Genomic DNA, 22,645 nt, shown 5'->3' with positions numbered 1-22,645 from the left:
CCAATGATGCCAAGAATTGTTTTTATAACCTTGTTTCAAATTGCAGGAAATAAGGGAGCTACCTGTATCTTGTGGGAGAGATATAAACATCTTCCTGAAGCTCTGACCTGACCATTTTCATAGGAAGTAATACAGGGTGTATAGGGTTAAGATTGAGAGAGAGAAGGTACAGAGTGGAACCAGGAAACAAGGTAGGGGTACATTGTCCAAGGCCATCACACCTAAATGAGTATGAGATGCTACCATCCGTCCTTCAGCAGTATGTATAGATCAGATCTTGAAGATGGTCTACCTGGGAGTGTTCCATGCTTCTCTCCCCCTGGCTAATCCCATCTGCCTCTGTTGGTAGAGATTCTGCAGCACAGGACAGGAAGGCAGTTAAGGGTGTTTGTAACAAAAAGGGCAAGTAAGGCCCTCTCAAGTCATTATATGAAGTTTATCGTGACAGTAAACCGCTGCTGTTGCTTCCCCATAGTTTTCTCCATTTCATGAAAACTAACTTTTCCAAACTAAGATTTGATACATCTAATGAGACAAAGGCTTTGTTGCTACTTATGAAACTGGAGCATTTCCGTGGTTTATGGTGATAAAGCCGAATATTTGAAAATCAAACAGTTTTGGGAAGCCTGGAACATGACTACCATACCCAGAGATGATTACCAGGGAGTCAGAGTTCTTAGGCCTCTGGGGAAGTGGTACTTTCTTCAATAACTCTTTTTCTAACTTTATTATGGAAATTTTCAAAAAATACAAAAGCAGTAGTATAATGCACTCACATGTACTCATCACCCAACTTCAACAATTAACTCATGGCCAGTTTTCTTTCATTTCTACTTTCTCACACTGCCCCTTTCCACTAGATTAAGCTAAAGCAGAATTCAGACAATCATTTAATTTTCTATCCATAAGTATTTTAGTATGCATCTCCAAAAGATAAAGACTATTTTAAAAAACATAACCACAGTAGCATCATGCCTACAAAAAAACACTATGAACAATTCCTTAATATCAAATGTCCACTAAGTATTCAGTTTTCCTCAACTGTCTCATAAATGTTTCTTTACAGTTTGTTCCAATCAAGATCCAACTGGAGGCCATTTATTTGCAGATGGTTTATATGTCTCTTAAGTCTTTTTTTCACCTGTAGATTAATCCCTCCATTTACAAGGGTCTTAGAGGGATGTTATTTCCCCAGCATTGTCTGTTAAGGCTTAGACCCTAATTCCTTGCTGATGAAAATAAAGGGAATTTTGGAACATGAGAGCAAAATATTTACCTACCTTGGTAGGTCACCAGGAGCTTGGCCTAAATATCCTCAAAACCCAAGGTGTAAAAGTGAACTTAAAAGGCAAGACTGGACTTTTCATTTAATAGAGCTCCTTACAAACCTCTCTTCTCATTCCCATGCTCTTTTCCTCTTGTTTCCTGGATCAGAATCATAGTCTCATAAATTTACAAAACATTATTCTGCTGTTGCTCTTTGGAGAAATGAAAATGGTTTTTCCTAGTTCAAGCAGTACCTCTATCCAAAATATATATTCCATTGAAAATCCCTTTCTGTGAAACTCCTGGGAATGTCATTCGTGTCCACATCCTTAGTTCACCATGGCCAAGACCTCTCAGTTTAAAACCTTTCATTACTATGTGACCTAATTTTTAAACCCCAAACCAGGAAGGTAATCTGACAGTCATATTATCAGAGTGACACCACTCTGGAAAACTGTGTACCTGTGGTTACCACACTTGAAACCACATCATTCTCCACTGGTTATATTCTATCACTTTAACAAGAGACCAGAATGAGGCATTAAGTGTGCAGGCCTAACTGTGTGAGTTTTTCATGAGCAGACCAGTTAGACTGGCCAGGGCTCACCTGTAGGGCTGGTAGCTGGAAACCAGGAAGACCCTCTAGTGTGGTTCTGCTCTCCCTCTGACCTGGAGGATGGAATTAAATAGTGAAAGATAACTACCTGGGGCAGTTTCTCAGTATTGTTATTTATGCATCAGGATAAATAAGTGGTTCTTAATCTGCAGTACACTACTCAGAAGGGAAAAGACTGTTAGCTAAGCAATTCAAGAGGTGGGTTATAAAGTCCATTCTTTTACTGTGAGGATGGGGTGGTGACACAGAGGTCTGAGATTTGAGTTTAACTATGAGCAGAAAGATATAGAGACAATATAAAGATTTTGGTGAGATATGAAAGATGACAGCCCCTTATCACAAGGACTGGTAGCAGAGGTACCTTTTGGGAAAACATGAGGAGAAAAAATGATGCTGGTTTTATCATTCTCATTCAGCACTAAGCTCCCAGCAATGCTGCAACATAGGGATCTCAAAAGAAACAAACAAAAAGCCAGTTTAATTCTACAGGCCAACCTTCTGGCTAAAGAGCAGAACTCTAGTCCTGGTGACAGGATGAGTGATATTTAGGCACAATCCAAAGCCTGCCTTCACTGTGAAGGAAATGGGGTAACTCTTAAAGAATATTAAGGAGTCAAACTTGAGACAGTGCTTTTTTCAGGGGCTGGGGTGTAAAAATCCCAACTTCTTTGCCCCTTGAAAATCTTCATTTTAGTGTATATGTCAATGGTTGAAGCTCCACTCCTTTGGGAATGTTATTTAACTTACCTGAATTATTGGGGGTGAGGACTCCTGTTTGACGTGAATCCCCACCACTTAGGGATGGTCTGAAAGAAAAAATCCCCTGTCCGGAGGAGGCAGATGAAGGTCTAAGGAGGGGAAATAAAAGCATCAGCAGAGAAAAGGAAAGGTTAAAGTAAAAGCCATGTGTAAAGGAAGGGCCTACACATTTAAACCAGAGAGGAAATGAATCCCCTGCTTGCAACTCAGAATACAATTAAGTAATTCAGATGTATATTAGACACAGTACTGTTTAACCTTCTCTTTTGTTTACAAGGTAGATTATAAACTTCAGTGGTATAGGCCATTGGAGAAGTAACCACAGGGCTGCTGGCAGAATGTCAGTGGGAACAGATCTCAAGTGAAAGGAAGCAGTATTACTTACCTATAAGATAGGCTGTGAGTGGAAGCTGGTGAAGGGGTTTCTGAAAAGCATAAAAATGAGCCTATGAGATAATTCATGAACCAAGAAGAGATCCAGGTATTTGGGGGACCAGGGCAAAGGAACAGGGGATCAAAGATTTTGGCATATATGTTAGACTTGGGGGCTAATGGCAAGTGAAAAAGCCCACAAGTCACCTAGCAGTGGATCATAAAGGTGCTTTCCTCTCCCTTTCATGAGTTTATGGTCAAGGATCCATCACTGCCTTGTTGCACTCTAATGTATCTGTGCCTTGGTTTCCCCTCTAAGGTGAAGATTATCAGAAAGGATGGCTAAAGACAAAGGGTCGTTAAATTGGCTGGGAGTGACAGAAGTAAAAATGTAGAGTAAGGACCTCCACAGATTCTCTCCATAAAAGGAATGAGAAAACTGGCAAAAACGGTCAGAATCAACTTCTGAATTCTGGAAATTAACAAAGGGCTTTTAGCAATCTGGGGAACGTTTATTCCAGAAAAATAGCTGAATGTGAGTAAGAACAGTGAGTTTTGTGACATTTTAACTTGCTCTATTCCCATTTCTCCCTCTCCAGCTCCATGGTAGCCTTGAAAATCAACAGTTTGGCAGTCATCATAGGGGATGGAATGGGGTTGGAGCTCTTTCAAAACCTCATTCCCAGAGAATTGTCATACTTGACCTGCCTAGCTGTTCACTGGAAGACTTCACTTGCAAGGCTGCCTTTATTTGACCTGACTTGGAGCCAAACTTACCAGGACTTGGAGCTTAAGAGTTCACCAAGTATGAAAAGCCTTTTCTCCAGGAGTGTTTGTTGCAAATAATTAGAGGCACTTGTTTAGGCTGCCTGAGGAGGTGAATATCAGTTGGGGCAAACAATAGGCTAACCAAAAAGCATAAAAGGAAAAGCTGTGGAATGACCTGTCCACCGGGATTTTGAAAAGGAACAACAAGTTCTTGGGAATCTAGGCCATGTGCATGCACAGGGCTGTGTGCATGCTCAGGAAAGATTGAAAAGGCCCTAAGCTCTCACCTTGGGACTACCTTGAGGTCATACAAGCAGAAAGTGAAAGCTAAGGCACAGTCGTCAGCTGAGTGTTGAAGGTGCACCCCAACACACAGTCCCTCAGCAAACACTGAAGGATTTATTGGTACTAGGTGTTTAAGGAAAGCTCTGTCCAATCATTAGCTGAACACTAAGCTAACCAAATAGAGACTTCAGTGGCCACACGAGAAAGAATACAGATTTTACAGAATCAGTTTTAGAAAGTCACTAAACAAACAATGACAAACAGCAATAACAACAACAAACCTTGGGAAGGGAGGAAGTATCTGATTCTTAGAGTTGCCATGCTATATTATTTAGCTGTCCAGTTTTCAACAAAAAATTATGAGGCATGAAAGAAACAAGAAAGTATGACCTATGTAAAGGAAAAAAGCACAAGCAATAGAAACTGTCTTTGAGGAAGCCCAGATACATTGGATTTTAAAGACAAAGACTTTAAACTAGCGGTTCTTTTTTTTTTTTTTTGGCCACGTTGACAGGCATGCGGGATCCCAGTTCCCTGAACAGGGATCAAGCCCATATCCCCAGCAGTGGAAACACAGTCTTAACCACTGGACTGCCAAGGAAGTCCCTAAATCAGCTATTTTAAACATGTTCAGTTAGCTAAAGGAAACCGTGTCTAAAGCACCAAACAAAAGTATGAGAATGGTCTCATCAAATAGAGAACACTAATAAAGAAATATTATATTAAAAAGAAGCAAATATAAATTCTGGAATTGAAAAGTACAATAACTAAAATGTAAACTTCACTAGAGATATGAAGTCAGAAAAAAGAATCAGCAAATTTGAATATAAATCAATTGAGATTATCCAGTGTGAAGAAGAGAAAGAAAAAGGAATGAAGAAAAATGAACAAAGCCTCAAAGACCTTGGTGGAATACCATCAAGCACACCAGCATGTGCAAAATGGGAGTTCCAGAAGGAGAAAAGAGAGGACCAAGGGCAGAAAGAATTATCTGAAGAAATAATGGCTGACAACTTCCCAAATTAGATAAAAACATTAATCTATATATCCAAGAAGATCAACAAATCCCAAAGAGGATAAATCAAAGAGATCCGCACCTAGACTCATCATAAACTGTTGAAAGCTAAAGGCAAAAAAAGAAACTTGAAAGCAGCAAGAGAGAAGCCATTCATCACATGAAAGGGATTCTCAATAAAATTGGCACTGATTTCTCCTCAGAAACCATGGAGGCCAGAATATAGGAGGATAACATATTCAAAATGCTGAAAGACTGTCAATCAAAAATTTTGAATCCAGCAAAACTATCCTTCAAAAATGAAGGATAAATTAAGACACTCCCAGATGAGTGTCAAAATTAAGAGGATTCATCACTACCAAACCTGCTTTACAAGAAATACTAAAGAGAGTCCTTCAAGCTTAAGTGATAGGACACCGGACAGTAACTCAAATCTACATGAAGAAATAATAAATATCACTGGTAAAGATAACTACATTGATAAACATAAAAGTATAAGTGTATTTTTGTAACTTCCTCCTATCTGATTTAAAAGACAACTGCATAAAACATAATTATAAATTTATGTTGATGAGAACACAATTTTTAAAGATATAATCTATATAATAACAGCACAATGGAATGGAGAGGGGAATGCAACTATATAGGAGAAAAGCTTTTGTATACTGTTGAAATTAAGTTTGGTATTAATCTGAACTAGATTGTTATAAATTATGATGTTAATTATAATCCCTAAGAAAATAACAAAAAATATAGTGAAAGAAACAAGAAAGAAAGTAAAATGGTACACTAGAAAATAGCTGTTTAACACAAAAGACAGCAAAAATGGAGGAAGTGAGGCACAAAACAAACATATGACATATAGAAAACAGGGACTTCCCTGGTGGTCCAGTGGTTAAGAATCCACGCTTCCACTGTAGGGGGCCCAGGTTCAATCCCTGGTCAGGGAACTCAAATCCCACATGCTGTGTGGTGTGGCAAAATAAAAAAAGACACATAGAAAACAACTAGCAAAATGGCAGAAGCAGACTTTCCTTATTAATAATTACATTAATGTAAATGTATTAAACTCTCCAATTAAAAGACAGAAACTGGCCAAATGGTGAAAAAAGATCCAACTATACATCGTCTATGAAAGACTCACTGTAAATTCAAAGACACATATAGGTTTAAAGTAAAAGGATGGAAAAAGATATTCCACGCAAACAGTAAACAAAAGAGAGCTGGAATGGGTAATATCAGACAAATGCACTTTAAGACAACCTTGTTACTAGAGACAAAGGTCAAAATGACAAAAGGGTCAACCCATCAAGAAGATATAACACTTATATATGAACTTAACAACAAAGTCCTAAAATACATGAAGCAAAACCTGACAGAATTGAAGAGAAAAATAGACAATTCAACAACAATAGAGCTTTCAATACCCCACTTTCAATAATAGATAAAACAGCAAGACAGAAGATCAGCAAGAAAACAGAAGATTTAAATGGCACTATATACCAACTAAATCTAACAGATATCTATAGAACACTCCACCCAACAACAGCAGACTACACACATTCTTTTCAAGTGTACAGGGAACTTTCCCCAGGATAGACAATGTTTTAGGCTATAAATTTAAAAGGATCTAAACCATACAAAGTATGTTGTTCAACAACAATGAAATTAAATTAAAATCAATTAACAGGAGGAAATTTGGGAAATTAACAATTATGTGGATAATCAACACTGCTAAGTAACTAATGGGTCAAAGAAAAAAAATCACAGAAGTTAGAAAATACTTTGAGATGAATGAAAACAAAAACACAACATACTAAAACTTAAAAGGATGCAGTGAAAGCAGTGCTCAGAGTGAAATTTATAACTGTAAAGGTCTATATTAAAAAAGCAGATCTCAAGTCAATAATGCTACCGTCCACTTTAAGAAACGAGGAGAACTAAACCCAAAAGCAGACGGAAAGAAGATGATTAGGGCAGAAATAAATGAAATAGAGAATAGAAAAATAATAGAGAAAAATCAAGAAAACCAAAAGATGGCTCTTTGAAATGATAAACAAAATTGACTAATCCTGTGGGGTGGGGGGAGGGATAAATCAGGAGGGTGGGATTAACACATACATATTACTATCTATAAAATAGATAACCCTAGCAGCACAGTGGTTAAGAATCTGCCTGCCAGTGCAGGGGACACGGGTTTGAGCCCTGGTCTGGGAAGATCCCACATGCCACAGAGCAACTAAGCCCGCGCACCACAGCTACTGAGCCTGTGCTCTACAGCCCGCAAGCCACAACTACTGAGCCCACATGCCACAACTACTGAAGCCTGCGCACCTGGAGCCCGTGCTCCACAACAAGAAAAGCTACCGCAATGAGAGCACCACAACGAAGAGTAGCCCCCGCTCACTACAACCAGAGAAAGCCCGCGCACAGCAACGAAGACCTAGCGCAGCCAAAAATAAATAAATTAATTAATTTTTTAAAAAAACAGATAACCAACAAGGACCTACTGTATAGCACAGGAAACTATACTCAGTGTTATATAATAACCTATAAGGTAAAAGAATCTGAAAAAAATATATATATATATAGATTCAGTTATATAAATATACATACATATGTATGTATATGTCTGTATTGGGTTGGCCAAAAAGTTCATTCGATTTTTTTCTGGAAGATGGTACGGATATATATATATATCTCAATTGCTGTGCCGTACACCTGAAACTTAGATGATATTGTAAATCAACTATACTTTAATTAAAAAAAATTTTTTAATAAATTTCCTTTTTAGAACTGTTAAAAAAATGGACTAATCTTTTTTTTTTTTTTTTTTCTTTTGCGGTATGCGGGCCTCTCACTGTTGTGGCCTCTCCCGTTGCGGAGCACAGGCTCCAGACACGCAGGCTCAGCGGCCATGGCTCACGGGCCCAGCTGCTCCGCGGCATGTGGGATCTTCCCGGACCGGGGCACGAACCTGTGTCCCCTGCATCAGCAGGCGGGCTCTCAACCACTGCACCACCAGGGAAGCCCCAAAAATGGACTAATCTTTAGCCAGGCTGTCCTAGAAAAAAGAAGAAAGCCTCAAATAACTAAAATCAGGAATAAAAGAGAGTATTACTACTAACCTGACAGAAATAAATTGGCTAGAGCACCTACGTATTTCAAAGGGGTGAATAGGAAAGAACTGGAGGGAGGCTATCTGGTGAATTTCAAAAATGGTTATCCAGGAAGAGATCTGTGAATTTCAAAATTGCCTCTTGGGAAAGAAAGGGAAATCCTCTCCAAGTATATACTCTATGGGCTGACTAATGCCTTGAAAGACAGTAATAACAGCAATAGTTCTAAGGGGAAAGAGACAAGAAATTAAGTGGGTGGAACCAAAATATTTCTTCACTGGAATATTTTTGCGTTTGATACACAGTGAAAAAGCCAGATACCCTTCAGGCTAACATTGGCGTCTAGTTAATCTTTCTTTTAGATCTAACTTCTACTGCCATCTTGTGGCAATTAAAATCCAGGTCAATTATTTTACTTAAAAGTTACTTTCCGTCTCCTGACCAGAGGGTTTCAGTGACTTTCTAATACTCAAGTTTCAAGTTTCCCCTTATCAGTTTAAGAACAGAAATATCATTATTTGAAAAGTTGTATCTGGATACCTGGAACCACTGTCTGGAGAAAAAGTAAAATGGCATTGTATTATGCACAGAAAACCAGAAATCTGCTGGTATCTGCTCAGAATGTGTTGGCTTCTGACTCCTTCCCCTACCCTGCCCCTCTCACCAGTAAAAGAGTCTCTTGGAGTGCTCCTTCCCTGCAGCGCTCTGGCTCCCTGAGGGACAAATAATAAACATTAATAAATATATCCTGATTCTCTGGCTTCCATATTTCATGCTATGGCTATACACTGAAGCATATGTTTTTCTCCCAGACTGGGTACGTGACTCCAGGAAAGATCCACACTTTATTCCTTCCAAAATGAACATGATGGACACTGTTAATGCAGTCCATTATTTTCACCCCTATTCATTCCGAGTCATGAATTAGGTCAGCTTCTAACATCAGGTCTGAATTGCTGAAAGAGAGTCCATGCAAGGCATCAGATAATTCATGCCAAAACCAATATAAGTTTAATATTCTTGCTTTAATCTTGGCTTTAATTTAGCATTAGAAATCTCAATCTGAAAAGACAATGTGAATATTTCTTACCTGTCCCAAGTTACTAAAGCCAGCCCCTCTATAAGGGATAGACTCCACTGAGGAGGACCGACTGTATAAGGCAAAACAAAAAGGAAAAAACAAACCTGGTATTAAACTTTTACACAGACATAAAGTCTCCTCAGCCCCTGTCTCAGCCGTATCTAGGCATTTCTTTCATCTTGCATCTTTTGCCAACAGTTCTAATGCTGCTGTGTAGCTTTCTACTCACCTGACCACTTGGCTGCTATGCTGAGAACTGGGTCGTGGAGTAACTGAAAGGGAATAAAATGCAGAATGAAAAGTTGCCATCAATGGTGCGCCCTGCTTTGCCTAGCCTGCATGTTGCAAGTGAGTGTCCAGGAGTATGGCCTTTTCATATCATACATAAGATTCGGAAAATCACATTATACTTTCTGAGAGGAAACCATCTTCCACATGGGAAAAGGATGTTTACTCATCTCACACAGATATTTGGGCAAAACATGGTCTCTACCTGACTGTGATGGAGAAGTAATGCCCACTGGTCGAGGTGTGGTTGACCTGCAAGGAAGGAAAAAAAAAAAAAAAAAAGGCAGCTCTATTTCCTCTAAGCAGAACTTAGTGCCACCTTAGAGGATCAATCAGGTCATTATTTACAGAAATAACAGCCTTCTCTCTGAGCACAAATTGCTTACTACTCATGTATTACAGGTATTAGCCCAAAATACAGAGGCACGCTTTCCATATGGGACTCCTTGGCTCTCCAATTCCCTAAACGAAATCTTCTCCACTTCTCTATTGCCCATAATAGAAGTTCTGAAGTCCTTCTTTCTTCCTTCCCGTAGTGCCTTACCAGGTACTCTCAACTTTACATATATCTATCCATCTGTCCATCCATTCATACATCTGCCATTCCCTCACTCTCTCCATCCCCTCTTCCATCTACCCACAAACGTTTACTTAGTGCTCATATGTCTTAGATCCTGAACTTACAAAGATAACTAGAATATGGTTCCTATTTTTGAGAGGCTCACAGGCTAGTGGGAGAGACAAAAAGAAAAAGAGCAACATAAGTGTTATAATGGGTATGTCAAAAGTACGGAAGTATGACAGAACACTAGACTCTAGCTTCTGTGAGTCAGGGGCCATGTCTTTTTAATCCACCAATGCAGAGCTGATATTAAAAATATATAATAACTGGTAGGGTACAGACATCTACAATTAGAATAATCGGTGATGTACACCCAACACCTAACACAGTGCTTCACCATCAGTAGGTACTTAATGAATATTTATTGAATAAATTGATATAATAGAACATCTAACTCTGCCTAATAAAGTGCTGACAGAGGAAATGACACATGAGTTCAATTTTGAGGGGTGAGTAGGATTTCATAAGGTGACGGTCAAGGGTGAGCATTCATCCAAGATTTTAGTTCAGCACTTTTCAGTGAGGAGCTCTTTCTTGGAGAAGTGAAAGATGAATTCATAAACCATTCCCTCCACCTCAGAGCCCACACAGGAGCTACAGCCAAGTGCCAAGAAAGGATAGAATTCACTTTGCTGTACAGCAGAAACTAACACAACATTGTAAAGCAACTATACTCCAATTAAAAAAAAAAAAAGAAAGGATAGAAATTTTCAAAGAGGGATGGTATGGGACCTGATAAAACTGACCTGCTTCCTTGGTACCAACTTGGAGATTCCTGTAGGTGAAAAAAATGGGAGTGAAGGAAGCTGTAGCTCAATGGTCCCAATCAATGGATCTTACTCGTCAGATAGCTAAGCTGCAATGTCCTCTAGTTGTGGTTACTAAGATGCCCAATAGAAGAAAAAACAGCAACAGTGAGTGTTTCCTCAGAAAATTATTAGCTTTGGGGGGAGAAAATTTTAGTTCCTCTTCACAAAAACATATTGGGAATCCTGTAGACTGATACATGTGGGGAAATATAGAGAGTCTATGGGTAGAGCAAGGAAAATGACAGGATTACAGTGCGCTAGAAGAGTTAAAAGAGTAAGATCAAAAGGAACATTATATAAACACAAAGGACAATCTTGGGAAGAGACAAATGTCCAGGAAATAGAGTTTGAGGGACAGGTAAGGTCCTGAGGTGCCTTGGGATTCTTGAAGACAAATTTTAAGTTATCACAGATATCTCTTCTATAAGAGAGCTTCCCATGTGTTATGCCATGACTCACTGATATTCGAGAATAGGTTACCACTGTGCTAGATTTTGTCCTTTCATCCTTCCAAGGTCTTCTGTGGCCTCGTCCATTTACTACAGTGTGCTTGCTGTACAGATATTATCAGTTATTACCAGCCATGATGTGAAAAAGGTTAGGAAACACTAATTCTATTCAGTCAGCTAGATAGATGGGCCAAGTAAGAGAGAAAATAATAGTATGGAAAATCTATTTCATTCACCTTTAGGATGGCTAGCAATTTCTTCAGTTCTCCATTCTCTTTCCTTAAGACTGACAGCTCTCTAGGCAAAAGATGGAAAAAGAAACAATCAGCTCCAGCAGGTCAGTGGGATAAAAAACCTGATTTTTATTATCAACATCTAGTTAATGCTTCCGGAGAGATGCCTGCCACTATACAAGGTGTTTCTGTCAGAGATCTAGTGATTCAAGGGGGCAATGGCAGGGTTTTTGTGGTGAGAAGAATCAGGTGGACAAAATAAGCAGTCACTTGGTATGATTTCAGAAGTTTACACAGAACTGCATTTCCTCTCCACACATTTTCCCCTGGTCTGCTGATGTCTGAAAATTTCCATCAGGGATTCCATCTTTTAGCTTAAGATTTCCAAAACACATGGACTTCCCTGGTGGCGCAGTGGTTAAGAATCTGCCTGCCAATGCAGGGGACACGGGTTCAATCCCTGGTCCGGGAAGATCCCACATGCTGTGGAGCAACTAAGCCCATGCACCACAACTACTGAACCTGCGCTCTAGAGCCCATGTGCCACAACTACTGAGCCTGTGTGCCACAACTACTGAGCCCATGCGCCACAGCTACTGAAGCCCGTGCACTCTAGGGCCCATGTGCTGCAACTACTGAAGCCTGTGTGCCTAGAACCCATGCTCTGCAACAAAAGAAGCCACCGCAGTGAGAAGCCCCAGCACCACAATGAAGAGTAGCCCCCGCTTGCTGCAACTAGAGAAAGCCTGCGTGCAGCAATAAAGACCCAACGCAGCGAAAAAAAAAAAAAAAAAGAACCAAAACACACCCTCCTAGAGGTAACATTTTAAATCTGCCATCATTATTACTGTGAAAAATTCATGTCTGATTTCTCTGAAGAAGTAGTTTTCAACAGATGGAAGTAAAAGGGGAAAGCTATAAAGTAGGGAAGGCCCCTTGAGGGAAGAAAGAGAAAAATAAAATGGAGGGCTTCCCTGGTGGCGCAGTGGTTGACAGTCCGCCTGCCAATGCAGGGGATACGGGTTCGAGCCCTGGTCTGGGAAGATCCCACATGCCGCGGAGCAACTGGGCCCGTGAGCCACAACTACTGAGCCTGCGCGTCTGGAGCCTGTGCTCCGCAACAAGAGAGGCCACGACAGTGAGAGGCCCGCACACCGCGATGAAGAGTGGCCCCCGCTTGCCACAACTAGAGAAAGCCCTCGCACAGAAACGAAGACCCAACACAGCCAAAAGTAAATAAATAAATAAATAAATTTATATTTAAAAATAATAATAATAAATAAAATTAAATGGAGATTGAGAGACCAAAAATTCTGTACCTGACTTAACCAAGACAAACATAAACACACATGGAGCAATTTTTAGGCTTTGGAACCATAAGGAAATAAGGGCTACAGCTTCTATGGAAGAAAAAGGCTCTCTGGTGATTTCATTCGTCACTTACTTGTCCTGGTTTGTCAGTGTTTGCTGTGCCTCCTGCATGGCTGCTTCTAAGTTGGTAATTCTATGCTTATAAAAGGCGATGAGGAGATCTGTTTGCTTCTTCTGGAAAATCCACACCTACTAGGGAAAAACAGACCTTTGTCATACAACCCCCATAACTCCTTTCCCCTTACTTGTAGCAACAAATGGAAACCCATCAATTCATACTCTATTACTGATCATTTTCTTCTGGAGCATCTGACCTAACTCATGATTCCCTAAAACTAGGGAAAGCCAAAGCTTTTCATTTCCAGAAAAGTGCCTTCCTAATATCTTAATGAGAACATTCTGACATAGAATGACCCTTTAAAAATATAACCATTCAACTTGAGCAAGAAGAGTGACAACCAAAAAAATGTTTCCAAGCTTAGAACTGGTTCTGACCTTACTTGTTTACTATTAGCTTGGACTCAGCTTCCACATTCCTAGCTCTACAGAGCACTGGTAACCAATTTACTTTCCCTAAGATACTCACACATAGACACTTGTAGGCTGTTTATGTTGCTACAGTAAAGGGCAAAGAGGCACAGGAGATTACCTATTCCTGAATTTTATTTCTGGCCATGGGTAAATAATTTTATCTTTTGCTTTCATTTACCATTGATATACTGATGTGCCTATCATGGGATTACTGAATCAGATCAAAAGTTAATATGTGGAAAGTATTTTAGCTTTGTCAGGTTCTACTTTTGAATACACAGCAGTATTCAGGTCTCATTTGTTTCCTCCCTACTCACACTGTAAACCTTTTTTCTTAGGTCCTTCCTAGATCTGGTACTTTTGTCATAAACCTTTTGTTCTCATTAATTTGCAAGTTGCTTTTGCCATCTTACTAAAGAATTCTACTTCCAAATTTATATAGTCTCTACACTCTTTCCTTTCTACTCAAAAGCAAACTAAGCTAATTCTACACAGATAAGAATTCACTGTAGTCTATTTTTTTAAAGTTGTTCTTGCTTTCAATAAAAGTAAAACATATTCATTTTAGAAAATTTGAACAATGCAGAAGCAGAAAAAAGGCACTCAATCCTGGGAGTTATCTAAAATGGCAAAGGGTTGGCGAGCAATAGATATTACGGATAGATACAATATATAGCCAAGAGACCTACTAACCTACGTGCCAAAACTACCTTGGTGCTCAAAGAGATTTGAGCAAAAAAGAATCCTAAAAATGCTTCCTTATCAAAAGCAAGGGGACTTCCCTGGTGGTCCAGTGGTTAAGACTCCATGCTTCCACTGAAGGGGGCACAGGTTTGATCCCTCGTCGAGGAACTAAGATCCTACAAGCCACGCGGCACAGCCAGGGAGTTAAGTTTTGGGTTGCACAGTTTGTGATCAAAGCCTCTCACACTGGGGCTTAAGGTTCCTCGACCTGCTCAGTAGTGATAAAGGACTCAACTACACTGTTTCAGAAGTCTTAAAAACTGACAGATAAACTTTTTCTTTTCAGGTAAAATAATCTTCAACTAAATAAAACCTTTCTTCAAAGGCACCATTGATTATCTCAGTTGTTCAGTCTTTAAATTCAAGTGAGGGATGGGAAACTGATCTGATCTATTTATGAGATCAGGTCTTGACCTGATTTTATTCAAACGATTTATATGGTAGTTATTTAAGTATGTTAGCAAAACATATGACTTCCAAGTCAGCCAACTAATGATCAGGGCCAGCTGCCTGTATTTGTAAATAAAGTTTTACTGGAATACAGTCATACCCATTTGTTTACAGATTGCCTGTGGCTGTTGTTCTGTGCTACAACAGCAGAGTTGAGTAGCTGCAACAGAGGTTGCATAGCCTGCAAAACCTAAAATATTTACTAACCTTTCAAGAAAAAGTTTGTCAGTCCCAACACTAAATTTATGAAAGTCTTTCTTGGGCTTCCCTGGTGATGCAGTGTTAAAAATCAGCCTGCCAATGCAGGGGACACAGGTTCGAGCCCTGGTTGGGGAAGATCCCCCATGCCACGGAGCAACTAAGTCTGTGCACCACAACTACTGAGCCTGCGCTCTACAGCCCAAGAGCCACAACTACTGAAGCCCGCGTGCCTAGAGCTCATGTTCCACAACAAGAGAAGCCGCTGCAATGAGAAGCCCGCACACCACAACCAAGAGTAGCCCCTGTTCACTGCAACTAGAGAAAGCCCGCATGCAGCAACGAAGACCCAATGCAGCCCTAAATAAATAAATAAATAAATTCATTTTTTTAAAAAGTCTTTCTCTGTATTTTCGTTTATCTTTTTTTTTTTTTTGGCCGCGCCGTATGGCATGTGGGATCTTCGTTCCCAAGCAGGGATCAAACCCATGCCTCCTGTATTGGGAGCGCAGAGTCTTAACCACTGGCGCACCAGGGAAGTCCCTCTGTATTTTCATTTGTGCCTTTTGCTCTGAATTTGTCTTTTTTTCTGAACCTATATCTTTCCCTCTCTTTTTCTCAACCTCTTCTCTCTCTTTATTTCCTACTCTATTTGATGCTCGATGTTGTCTGTTCTTCCTATTTGTATTTACTTAATGGACATTTATGTTACTTCCTCTTAATTTTAAAGTGGATGGGCCCAACAAAATGGGAGAAAATGTTTGCAAATCACATATGTAGTGAAGGACTTGTACCTAGAATATATAAAGAACTCTTACAACTAATAATAAAAAGACGATCCGACTTAAAAATGGGCAAAGGATCTGAATAGATATTACTTTAAAGATGACAAACAAACAGCCAATAAGCACATGAGAAGATGCTCAACATCATTAATCATCAGAGAAATGCAAATCAAAACCACACTGAGATAGCACTTCACACCACTAGGATGATTATTATTAAAAAAAGACAGATAAAACAAGTGTTGGTGAGGACATGGAGAAATCAAAACCCTCATACACTGCTGGTAAAAATGTAAAATGTGCAAGCACTTGGGAAAACAGTCTGGCAGTTCCAAAAGTTAAACATAGAGTTACCATTTGGTCCAGTGATCTAATTCCTATGTATATATCCAAGAGAAATGAATATATGTCCACACAAAAACTTGTATACAGGGCTTCCCTGGTGGCGCATTGGTTGAGAGTCTGCCTGCCGATGCAGGGGACACGGGTTTGTGCTCCGGTCCGGGAGGATCCCACGTGCCGCGGAGTGGCTGGGCCCGTGAGCCATGGCCACTGAGCCTGCGCGTCCGGAGCCTGTGCTCCGCAATGGGAGAGGCCACAACAGTGAGAGGCCCGCGTATCGCAGAAAAAGGAAAAAAAAAAAAAACTTGTATACAAATATTCATAGCAGCATTATTCATAATAGCCAAAAAGTGGAAATAACCTAAGTGTACCTCAATGGATGAATGAATATACGAAAGGTATATCCAGCTATATAATGGAGTATTATTTGGTCATAAAAAGGAATAAAGTACTAATGAAGTTCTAATACGTTCTACAACATGGATAGAACTTGAACACATTATGCTAAGGGAAAGCAGTGCAGGATTCAGACAATAAATAAATTATATAATGTTAGAGCTAAGACCTATGATGAAAAATAAAGCAGGGTAAGAAGTAGACTTGGGGCTGCTATTTGAGATATGAGAGTCAGTAAAGGTCTGACTGAGGAAGAAAAATATGAGCAGAAGCCTGAATGAGACAATCTAGACATTACTTGGATCAGTTATTCAACTTCACAGATTGGGAAAACACATTTTCAGACATTGCTGACTTCACCAAACGGGCACTTCACTCAAGTGATGATTAACTGACCCTTTTCATGTATTTTATCTTGATTACTTGACCATGTGTAATTGGTCCCATGATTAGGCAGGGTAGAATTCAGACTACATATAATTTCTCTACTGATCATTAACTAACCTTTGGTTTAGTTATTAACCAAAGGTCTGCTCTTTCTCTTGTTCATGTGACCTTGTTTACATTTCTCCTTGAGTCTCAGCTGGATTTTATCTCCCCATAATGTTAAATAGTATCTCAAATATGATGGTTCACCCAAGCAGCTAAAAGCAGGATGCAGTGAAAGCCTTAATTTCCCTTCCTCTATCTCCAGAGTCAGGACCGAGGGGGAGACACCAAAGAAAAATTAAATCTACTATCTTCAGCTAAACATGACAAAGGACCATCTTCACGTTTAATAAAAAAGTATTTTCGTAAGAACGAGAAGAGTAGAGAAGAAAAATAGTGATAAAATCTCAAGAAATGTGCCCAGATAGCAATCCCATGAGGCTATGAAATGATCTTGGTGGAGAACTGGAGAGTGGAAGGGAAAAACCAAAGTTTTTAGAATTTAGGAACTTTCTCAAATGGTTGTCCTGTCTCCTCTTCACTTCCTTCCACAATTCTATTGCTCCTGACCAAGTCAATGGCATGACAACATATCACGCATCAGGAAAAGAAAAATATCTTCCAAAATTCAGGCAACCTATTATAAATACTAACTGAAGAATTAAATATATATGTGTTGCTAAGAGAGGTTATTGAAAAATAAGAGTGGAGAACAAGAAACCCCTTTTTGAACTTAGGTCTATAAGCAAAAGCTTGAAAGTTTGGCTACTAAATCCATTGTTTGCAGGGTCAGGCCTGTATATTCAAAGCAATTTTTAGAAGATTCATTAAGTGTGCGAAGAAAGAAGACAAAGCTCTCTAGAACCTTTTTTATCCTCAAAAATTACTAAATAGAACTAGGAATCACAAGGCAAGATGTCAGCTACATAGTAGTTTTTACAGCCTATCACAGATTCTGGGTGAGTAAAAAGTTAACTGTTGAGATTTGTATCATCAGGGAAGAAAGCAAGCAGGGCAGCCAATTTCTCCCCATTGTATACAAATATACGAATGCAGTTTAAAGAGAACCTCTGGAAAAGAAATAAGATGCAATTATAACTTGCTTGGAAAATCAGATTTTCTTCACTTTTATTTCTCATACCTGAGAGATGTGACTAAAATACTGCAAAGCTGTCTCCACGGGGCTTTTGAAGTACATCTTCTCCTGAGGTTTCATCTATGAAGAGAGTAAGACATCCACAATGGAATGAAATAAAATACAGGCAAATATGGTTAAAGACATAGCACCCTTTCTAAAGCACCAGGTATTATTTCACTGTGCTAAGAGGGCGATCACTATTGCGCTAGGAGATGTATACTACATAGCCTAATCCTCACCTCGTGCTTCTGTGACAGTAGCCACAAAGCCACAAGTAATTCTTTTATCTCTAGTTTACCTCCTTGTTTTTCAGTTGCTATCTACACATTTTGTTTGTTCCTTTTTTCTTTCTTTTAAAAAATATTTCAGTTTTTTTTTTTTGGCCGTGCCACGTGGCTTGCGGGATCTTAGTTCCCTGACCAGGGATTGAACCCAAGCCCCCACGGTGAAAGCTCCAAGTCCTAACCGCTGGACCACCAGGGAATTCCCCCAAAATTTCAGTTCTTAGCCACTGTATTCTTTGTATAGTTCCTACACACCAGGAATGGGATAAGATTGTTTGTGACGGGGAGGAAAAACTTACATTATCAGAAAGAGCCAGATACTTGCAGGCAGTTCCACAAACAGCACATTTTTCTAACGGGGAAAGGGAAAAAAAATGTTTGGTTCTCATGGGCATGAGGTAAGATTTTCCTAAAGTACATGATAACAGTCAAGTAGGCTAGCTAATGAAAAGAGGGTTCTTACTGAATTCAAAATGTCACTGTGCTATAAAAGGACATCGACTTGAGCTCCATTCTCGAAATCAGTGTTTCAAACTTGTATGTTGATGAGAAGTAAGGCTTTCACACTGTACCTCTACCCATCTCCCTTTTTATAAATTCCCAGTTTTCTTCTGCAGGTGAGGGACAGTAGCCTCCCAGCAGGAGTACAGGGGTGTACATTTACTAGAGTCTGGGAAGAGTACCAAAGATCTCAACTTTAAGTTATTATTTTTTATTCTATCTACCTGACAGTAGGCACACATTAGGCACCATAAGAAACTCTCCAACTATTCCTGCCTTGTTCTCACTTTGCTAATACTCCTGGATATTGTTTTGAAGCTCTCCTACTCTCATTTTCTAATTAACCCAATCTGAAAGATGTGGAAATTAAAATTCCTAATCTTCCTGTGAAGTTAAAATTTTAGTAGTGGTGCTGGTTATTGATTAAGATAAATGCTATGTCCGGAGAAAACATCACATGACATATGCTTCACCGAGACAAACCGCTCCAAAGTGAGCTGCTGTTACCATAGTAGTAGCTTTGTTACATTAGCAGATAACTTAAAAGGGTCATGAGATTCACATAGAGAAAAAGCTTCTCCAGAGGCTACCTAACCTGACTCTTCTTTCCTTGGGGATGAAGTTTTTCCCCGTCTTCCTTCCATATTATTGCCAGAGTGAGCTAGCAAGTGCAAATCATTCTTCTATTTAAGAAAAAGACAAGACAAAGAAACTTCCAGAGCTCTCCATCACCTGCAGGATAAAGTTCAGGTTCTTTAGCCTGGTATATAGAGCCTTCCATCATATGGCCACTACCTACCTCTCTAGCCTCATCTCTCACCATTTCTTACTTTATCCTTTTATGCTCTACCAATCCCAACCACATGTACTTCCCTGTACTAAGTTTAATGATGTTGTATTCCTTTACACATGCTGTTCTCTTAAACCAGAATGATCTTCCCTGCCTAATTCACTTGGCAGACTCCAGTTTATTACTCAAAACTCTATTGAAGCAACACCTCTTCTATGAAATTTTCCCTGATCAAAACATCCTAAGTCCCTTTTCTGGACCTACTACCCAGAATACATACCTACAGAATACAATACGTACCTTGCAAGTATTTTAGCATTAAGAAAAAAAGACACACCTTAAATTTGTCTCTTCTAAGACTTAACAGCTGCAAGAACTTGGTCAAATCACCTATTTGAACCAGCTCCTCATTTGTAAAATGGGTCTCCTAATAATTACCTCCTGGGATTGTGGTGAGGATACATAAAATTGGTACACATGAAAATACTGTTTAAACCACAAAGGTATCACCCACCACTATCGCCATCGTCAACATTTCTGATTAAATTGATTTCACAGATTATACTACTTCCCATTAGAAATGGCTCTTGTTATCAACCACTTTCCCAATTTCTATTCATTATTTTTATTTTTTCTCTTTTCTCTGATCAGTCTGATAACCTTGTGGCTTTCCCTGCCACAGGCTTCAGAACACTGACAAGCACCTTTTGATATTCAAGTAATAGATAGTCCATTTGCTAAATCATTCCTTTTAATGGATTCCTCCGATTTTCATAATCAACAGTTTCCTATTATACACACACCACCCTCGGCCTGCTAAGTGATTTTTATTCCAAGTTACACAGAAAAATGGCTAATCATTATTTCTAGGTTAAAAACATTTTTGCCTGAATCTGAAAACAGTTAAATCACTCACCCAGAGTCAAACACTTTTTACAGAAAATATGGCCACAGCTGGTGACAAAGAAATGGGCCCCATCTTTTCGGAAACACAGGTTGCAGTGAAACCAATCCATTCTGCAGCAGAGAAAGAGAATAACCTGGGGCATAACATAATTATAGCTGTTCCAAAATCTACTTAACAATGTTTGCTTAGTTTCTGCTAACTTACTGGGATGTGGGCATATTATTATGGGTTTTCCAATTGGATGTGAGGAAGTACATATACCTCTGAAGTGAAAAAAGCAGACTGAAGACTATGCTATGCCATTTTCTAAAGAGAAAAAGTATACATATCTAGAAGAGTAATAGGACAATGATGATTTTTTTTGAATGGTGAGATCATGTGTATGTGTGTGTGTGTGTGTGTGTGTTGCCTTTACACTTTTTTTGTTTTCTAAATTTTCTGGATTAATTCAGGCACTAATTTGTAATTAGAAAAAACAATCCTAAAAAAATCTATTTCTTTCCTAATAGTTTCCTGTGATATAGCAATATGGAGCAAGGAGGAGGTTGTGGACCAAATGTACAAGATCACATATTAGCCACTTGGGACACATTTTATCTAATGGAAACATTGTTTATGAATGATGTCTCAGCTTTTCACATTTCCTTCTACTCCATAGAAACTCAGAATCATAGATCTGGAAGGGATCTTGAAAATCATTTAACATTTTTTCCAACCCCATCATTTTTCAAAAGATGTATCTGATATTCACTGAAATGTAAGATTTTAAATGAAGACACTGACATAAAAAATACAGAGCTGAGGGCTTCCCTGGTGGCACAGTGGTTGAGAGTCCGCCTGCCGATGCAGGGGACACGGGTTCATGCCCCGGTCCGGGAAGATCCCACATGCTGCGGAGCGGCTGGACCCGTGAGCCATAGCTGCTGAGCCTGTGCGTCCAGAGCCTGTGCTCCGCAACGGGAAAGGCCACAACAGTGAGAGGCCCGCGTACCGAAAAAAAAAAAAAAAAAAAACAGAGCTGACACATAGAGCTGTAATTAGTTCATACATTTAATAGATTTATGCTTAATTTCATGAATATACTACAAGAATGTAATATATATTAGTTTAATTTCATTTAAAATTAAATTGGGGGAAAAAATCAAAACAGAAGGTAAAATTTTTCTCCACTGAAGTCTTTTTTCTTTTGAAGTCTTTTCTTTAAAAAAATTTTAAAGTAGTTTATGGAGACATTTGCTCAAAGAATATTGGCTGGTTTGTGCCACACTGTAATATTTTTGTCACATAAGGGCAAGATTCACGATAAAAACTTACTGAATAAACGTTTCAATGCAAAGACATTACATAGAGGCATGAGCTTCAGATACCTATTTGTTGCTCACAGATACACTAACTTCTACCAGAAAGTGAGTCTAAAGAACTACTGAAAAGGTCACAGTTATATATGCCCTGGTTTGTTTAGGGGAAGCAAGAACAATTTTAATCAAATGCGCTGACCAAATGAACCCTTTAAAAGAAGGGCTGTTAACAGGATTTGTGAGGGCAAGACTCGTCTGATTTCTAGGGGTGATGGAGATTTAGCAGAGTCTCAGATTTACCAGTAGCTCTTTTTTAACTACATTCCCTACCTGTTTGGCCGCAGTGATCCCAAAAGGCCTCGGATCTCACCGAAATCAATCAGTTCTCAAGAAATGGCGGGAAAATATACAGCAAGCCTGGCACCGGCGAGAGGCAAGAGGCTGGGCGTGGCCCGCGGCGCTGTGTGAGAGGCGTGGGCGGGGCCCAGAGCTTGAGCGAGGCGTGGGCGGGGCCGAGAGGCAAGAGTGCGTTTTCTTTTTTTTTTTTTGCGGTACGCGGGCCTCTCACTGTTGTGGTCTCTCCCGTTGCGGAGCACAGGCTCCGGATGCGCAGGCTCAGCGGCCGTGGCTCACGGGCCCAGCCGCTCCGCGGCATGTGGGATCTTCCCGGACCGGAGCACGAGCCCGTGTCCCCTGCATCGGCAGGCGGACTCTCAACCACTGCGCCACCAGGGAAGCCCAAGAGTGCGTTTTCTTAATAGTCCGGGAAAATCTACCTCATTTAAGATTGGGAACAAAT

The 22,645-nt window shown here is 39.7% G+C and overlaps 1 protein-coding gene across 1 annotated transcript; it reads right to left on the bottom strand.

The window, feature by feature from the left end:
• Positions 1 to 253: 253 nt before the first annotated feature.
• On the bottom strand, positions 254 to 22,562 carry RNF212B (ring finger protein 212B). Its single transcript, XM_082616736.1, has 15 exons — positions 22,177 to 22,562; positions 20,558 to 20,658; positions 18,650 to 18,702; positions 18,070 to 18,144; positions 13,127 to 13,242; positions 11,686 to 11,746; positions 10,938 to 10,966; positions 9,775 to 9,821; positions 9,511 to 9,553; positions 9,291 to 9,351; positions 8,865 to 8,913; positions 3,027 to 3,066; positions 2,630 to 2,730; positions 1,874 to 1,935; positions 254 to 354 (listed from the first exon to the last, which is right to left on the bottom strand). Exons 2-15 carry the CDS (start codon positions 20,655 to 20,657, stop codon positions 289 to 291), a joined length of 903 nt encoding a protein of 300 aa, XP_082472862.1. The 5' UTR covers position 20,658; positions 22,177 to 22,562; the 3' UTR covers positions 254 to 288.
• Between the last annotated feature and the right edge of the window lie 83 nt (positions 22,563 to 22,645).

Source organism: Mesoplodon mirus, assembly GCF_964341445.2.
Source record: "Mesoplodon mirus genome assembly, chromosome: 4".
NCBI classification, from domain to species: domain Eukaryota; kingdom Metazoa; phylum Chordata; class Mammalia; order Artiodactyla; family Ziphiidae; genus Mesoplodon; species Mesoplodon mirus.
The sequence above is the reverse complement of the archived record's forward strand: the minus strand, read 5'-3'. Positions and strand labels throughout refer to the sequence as shown.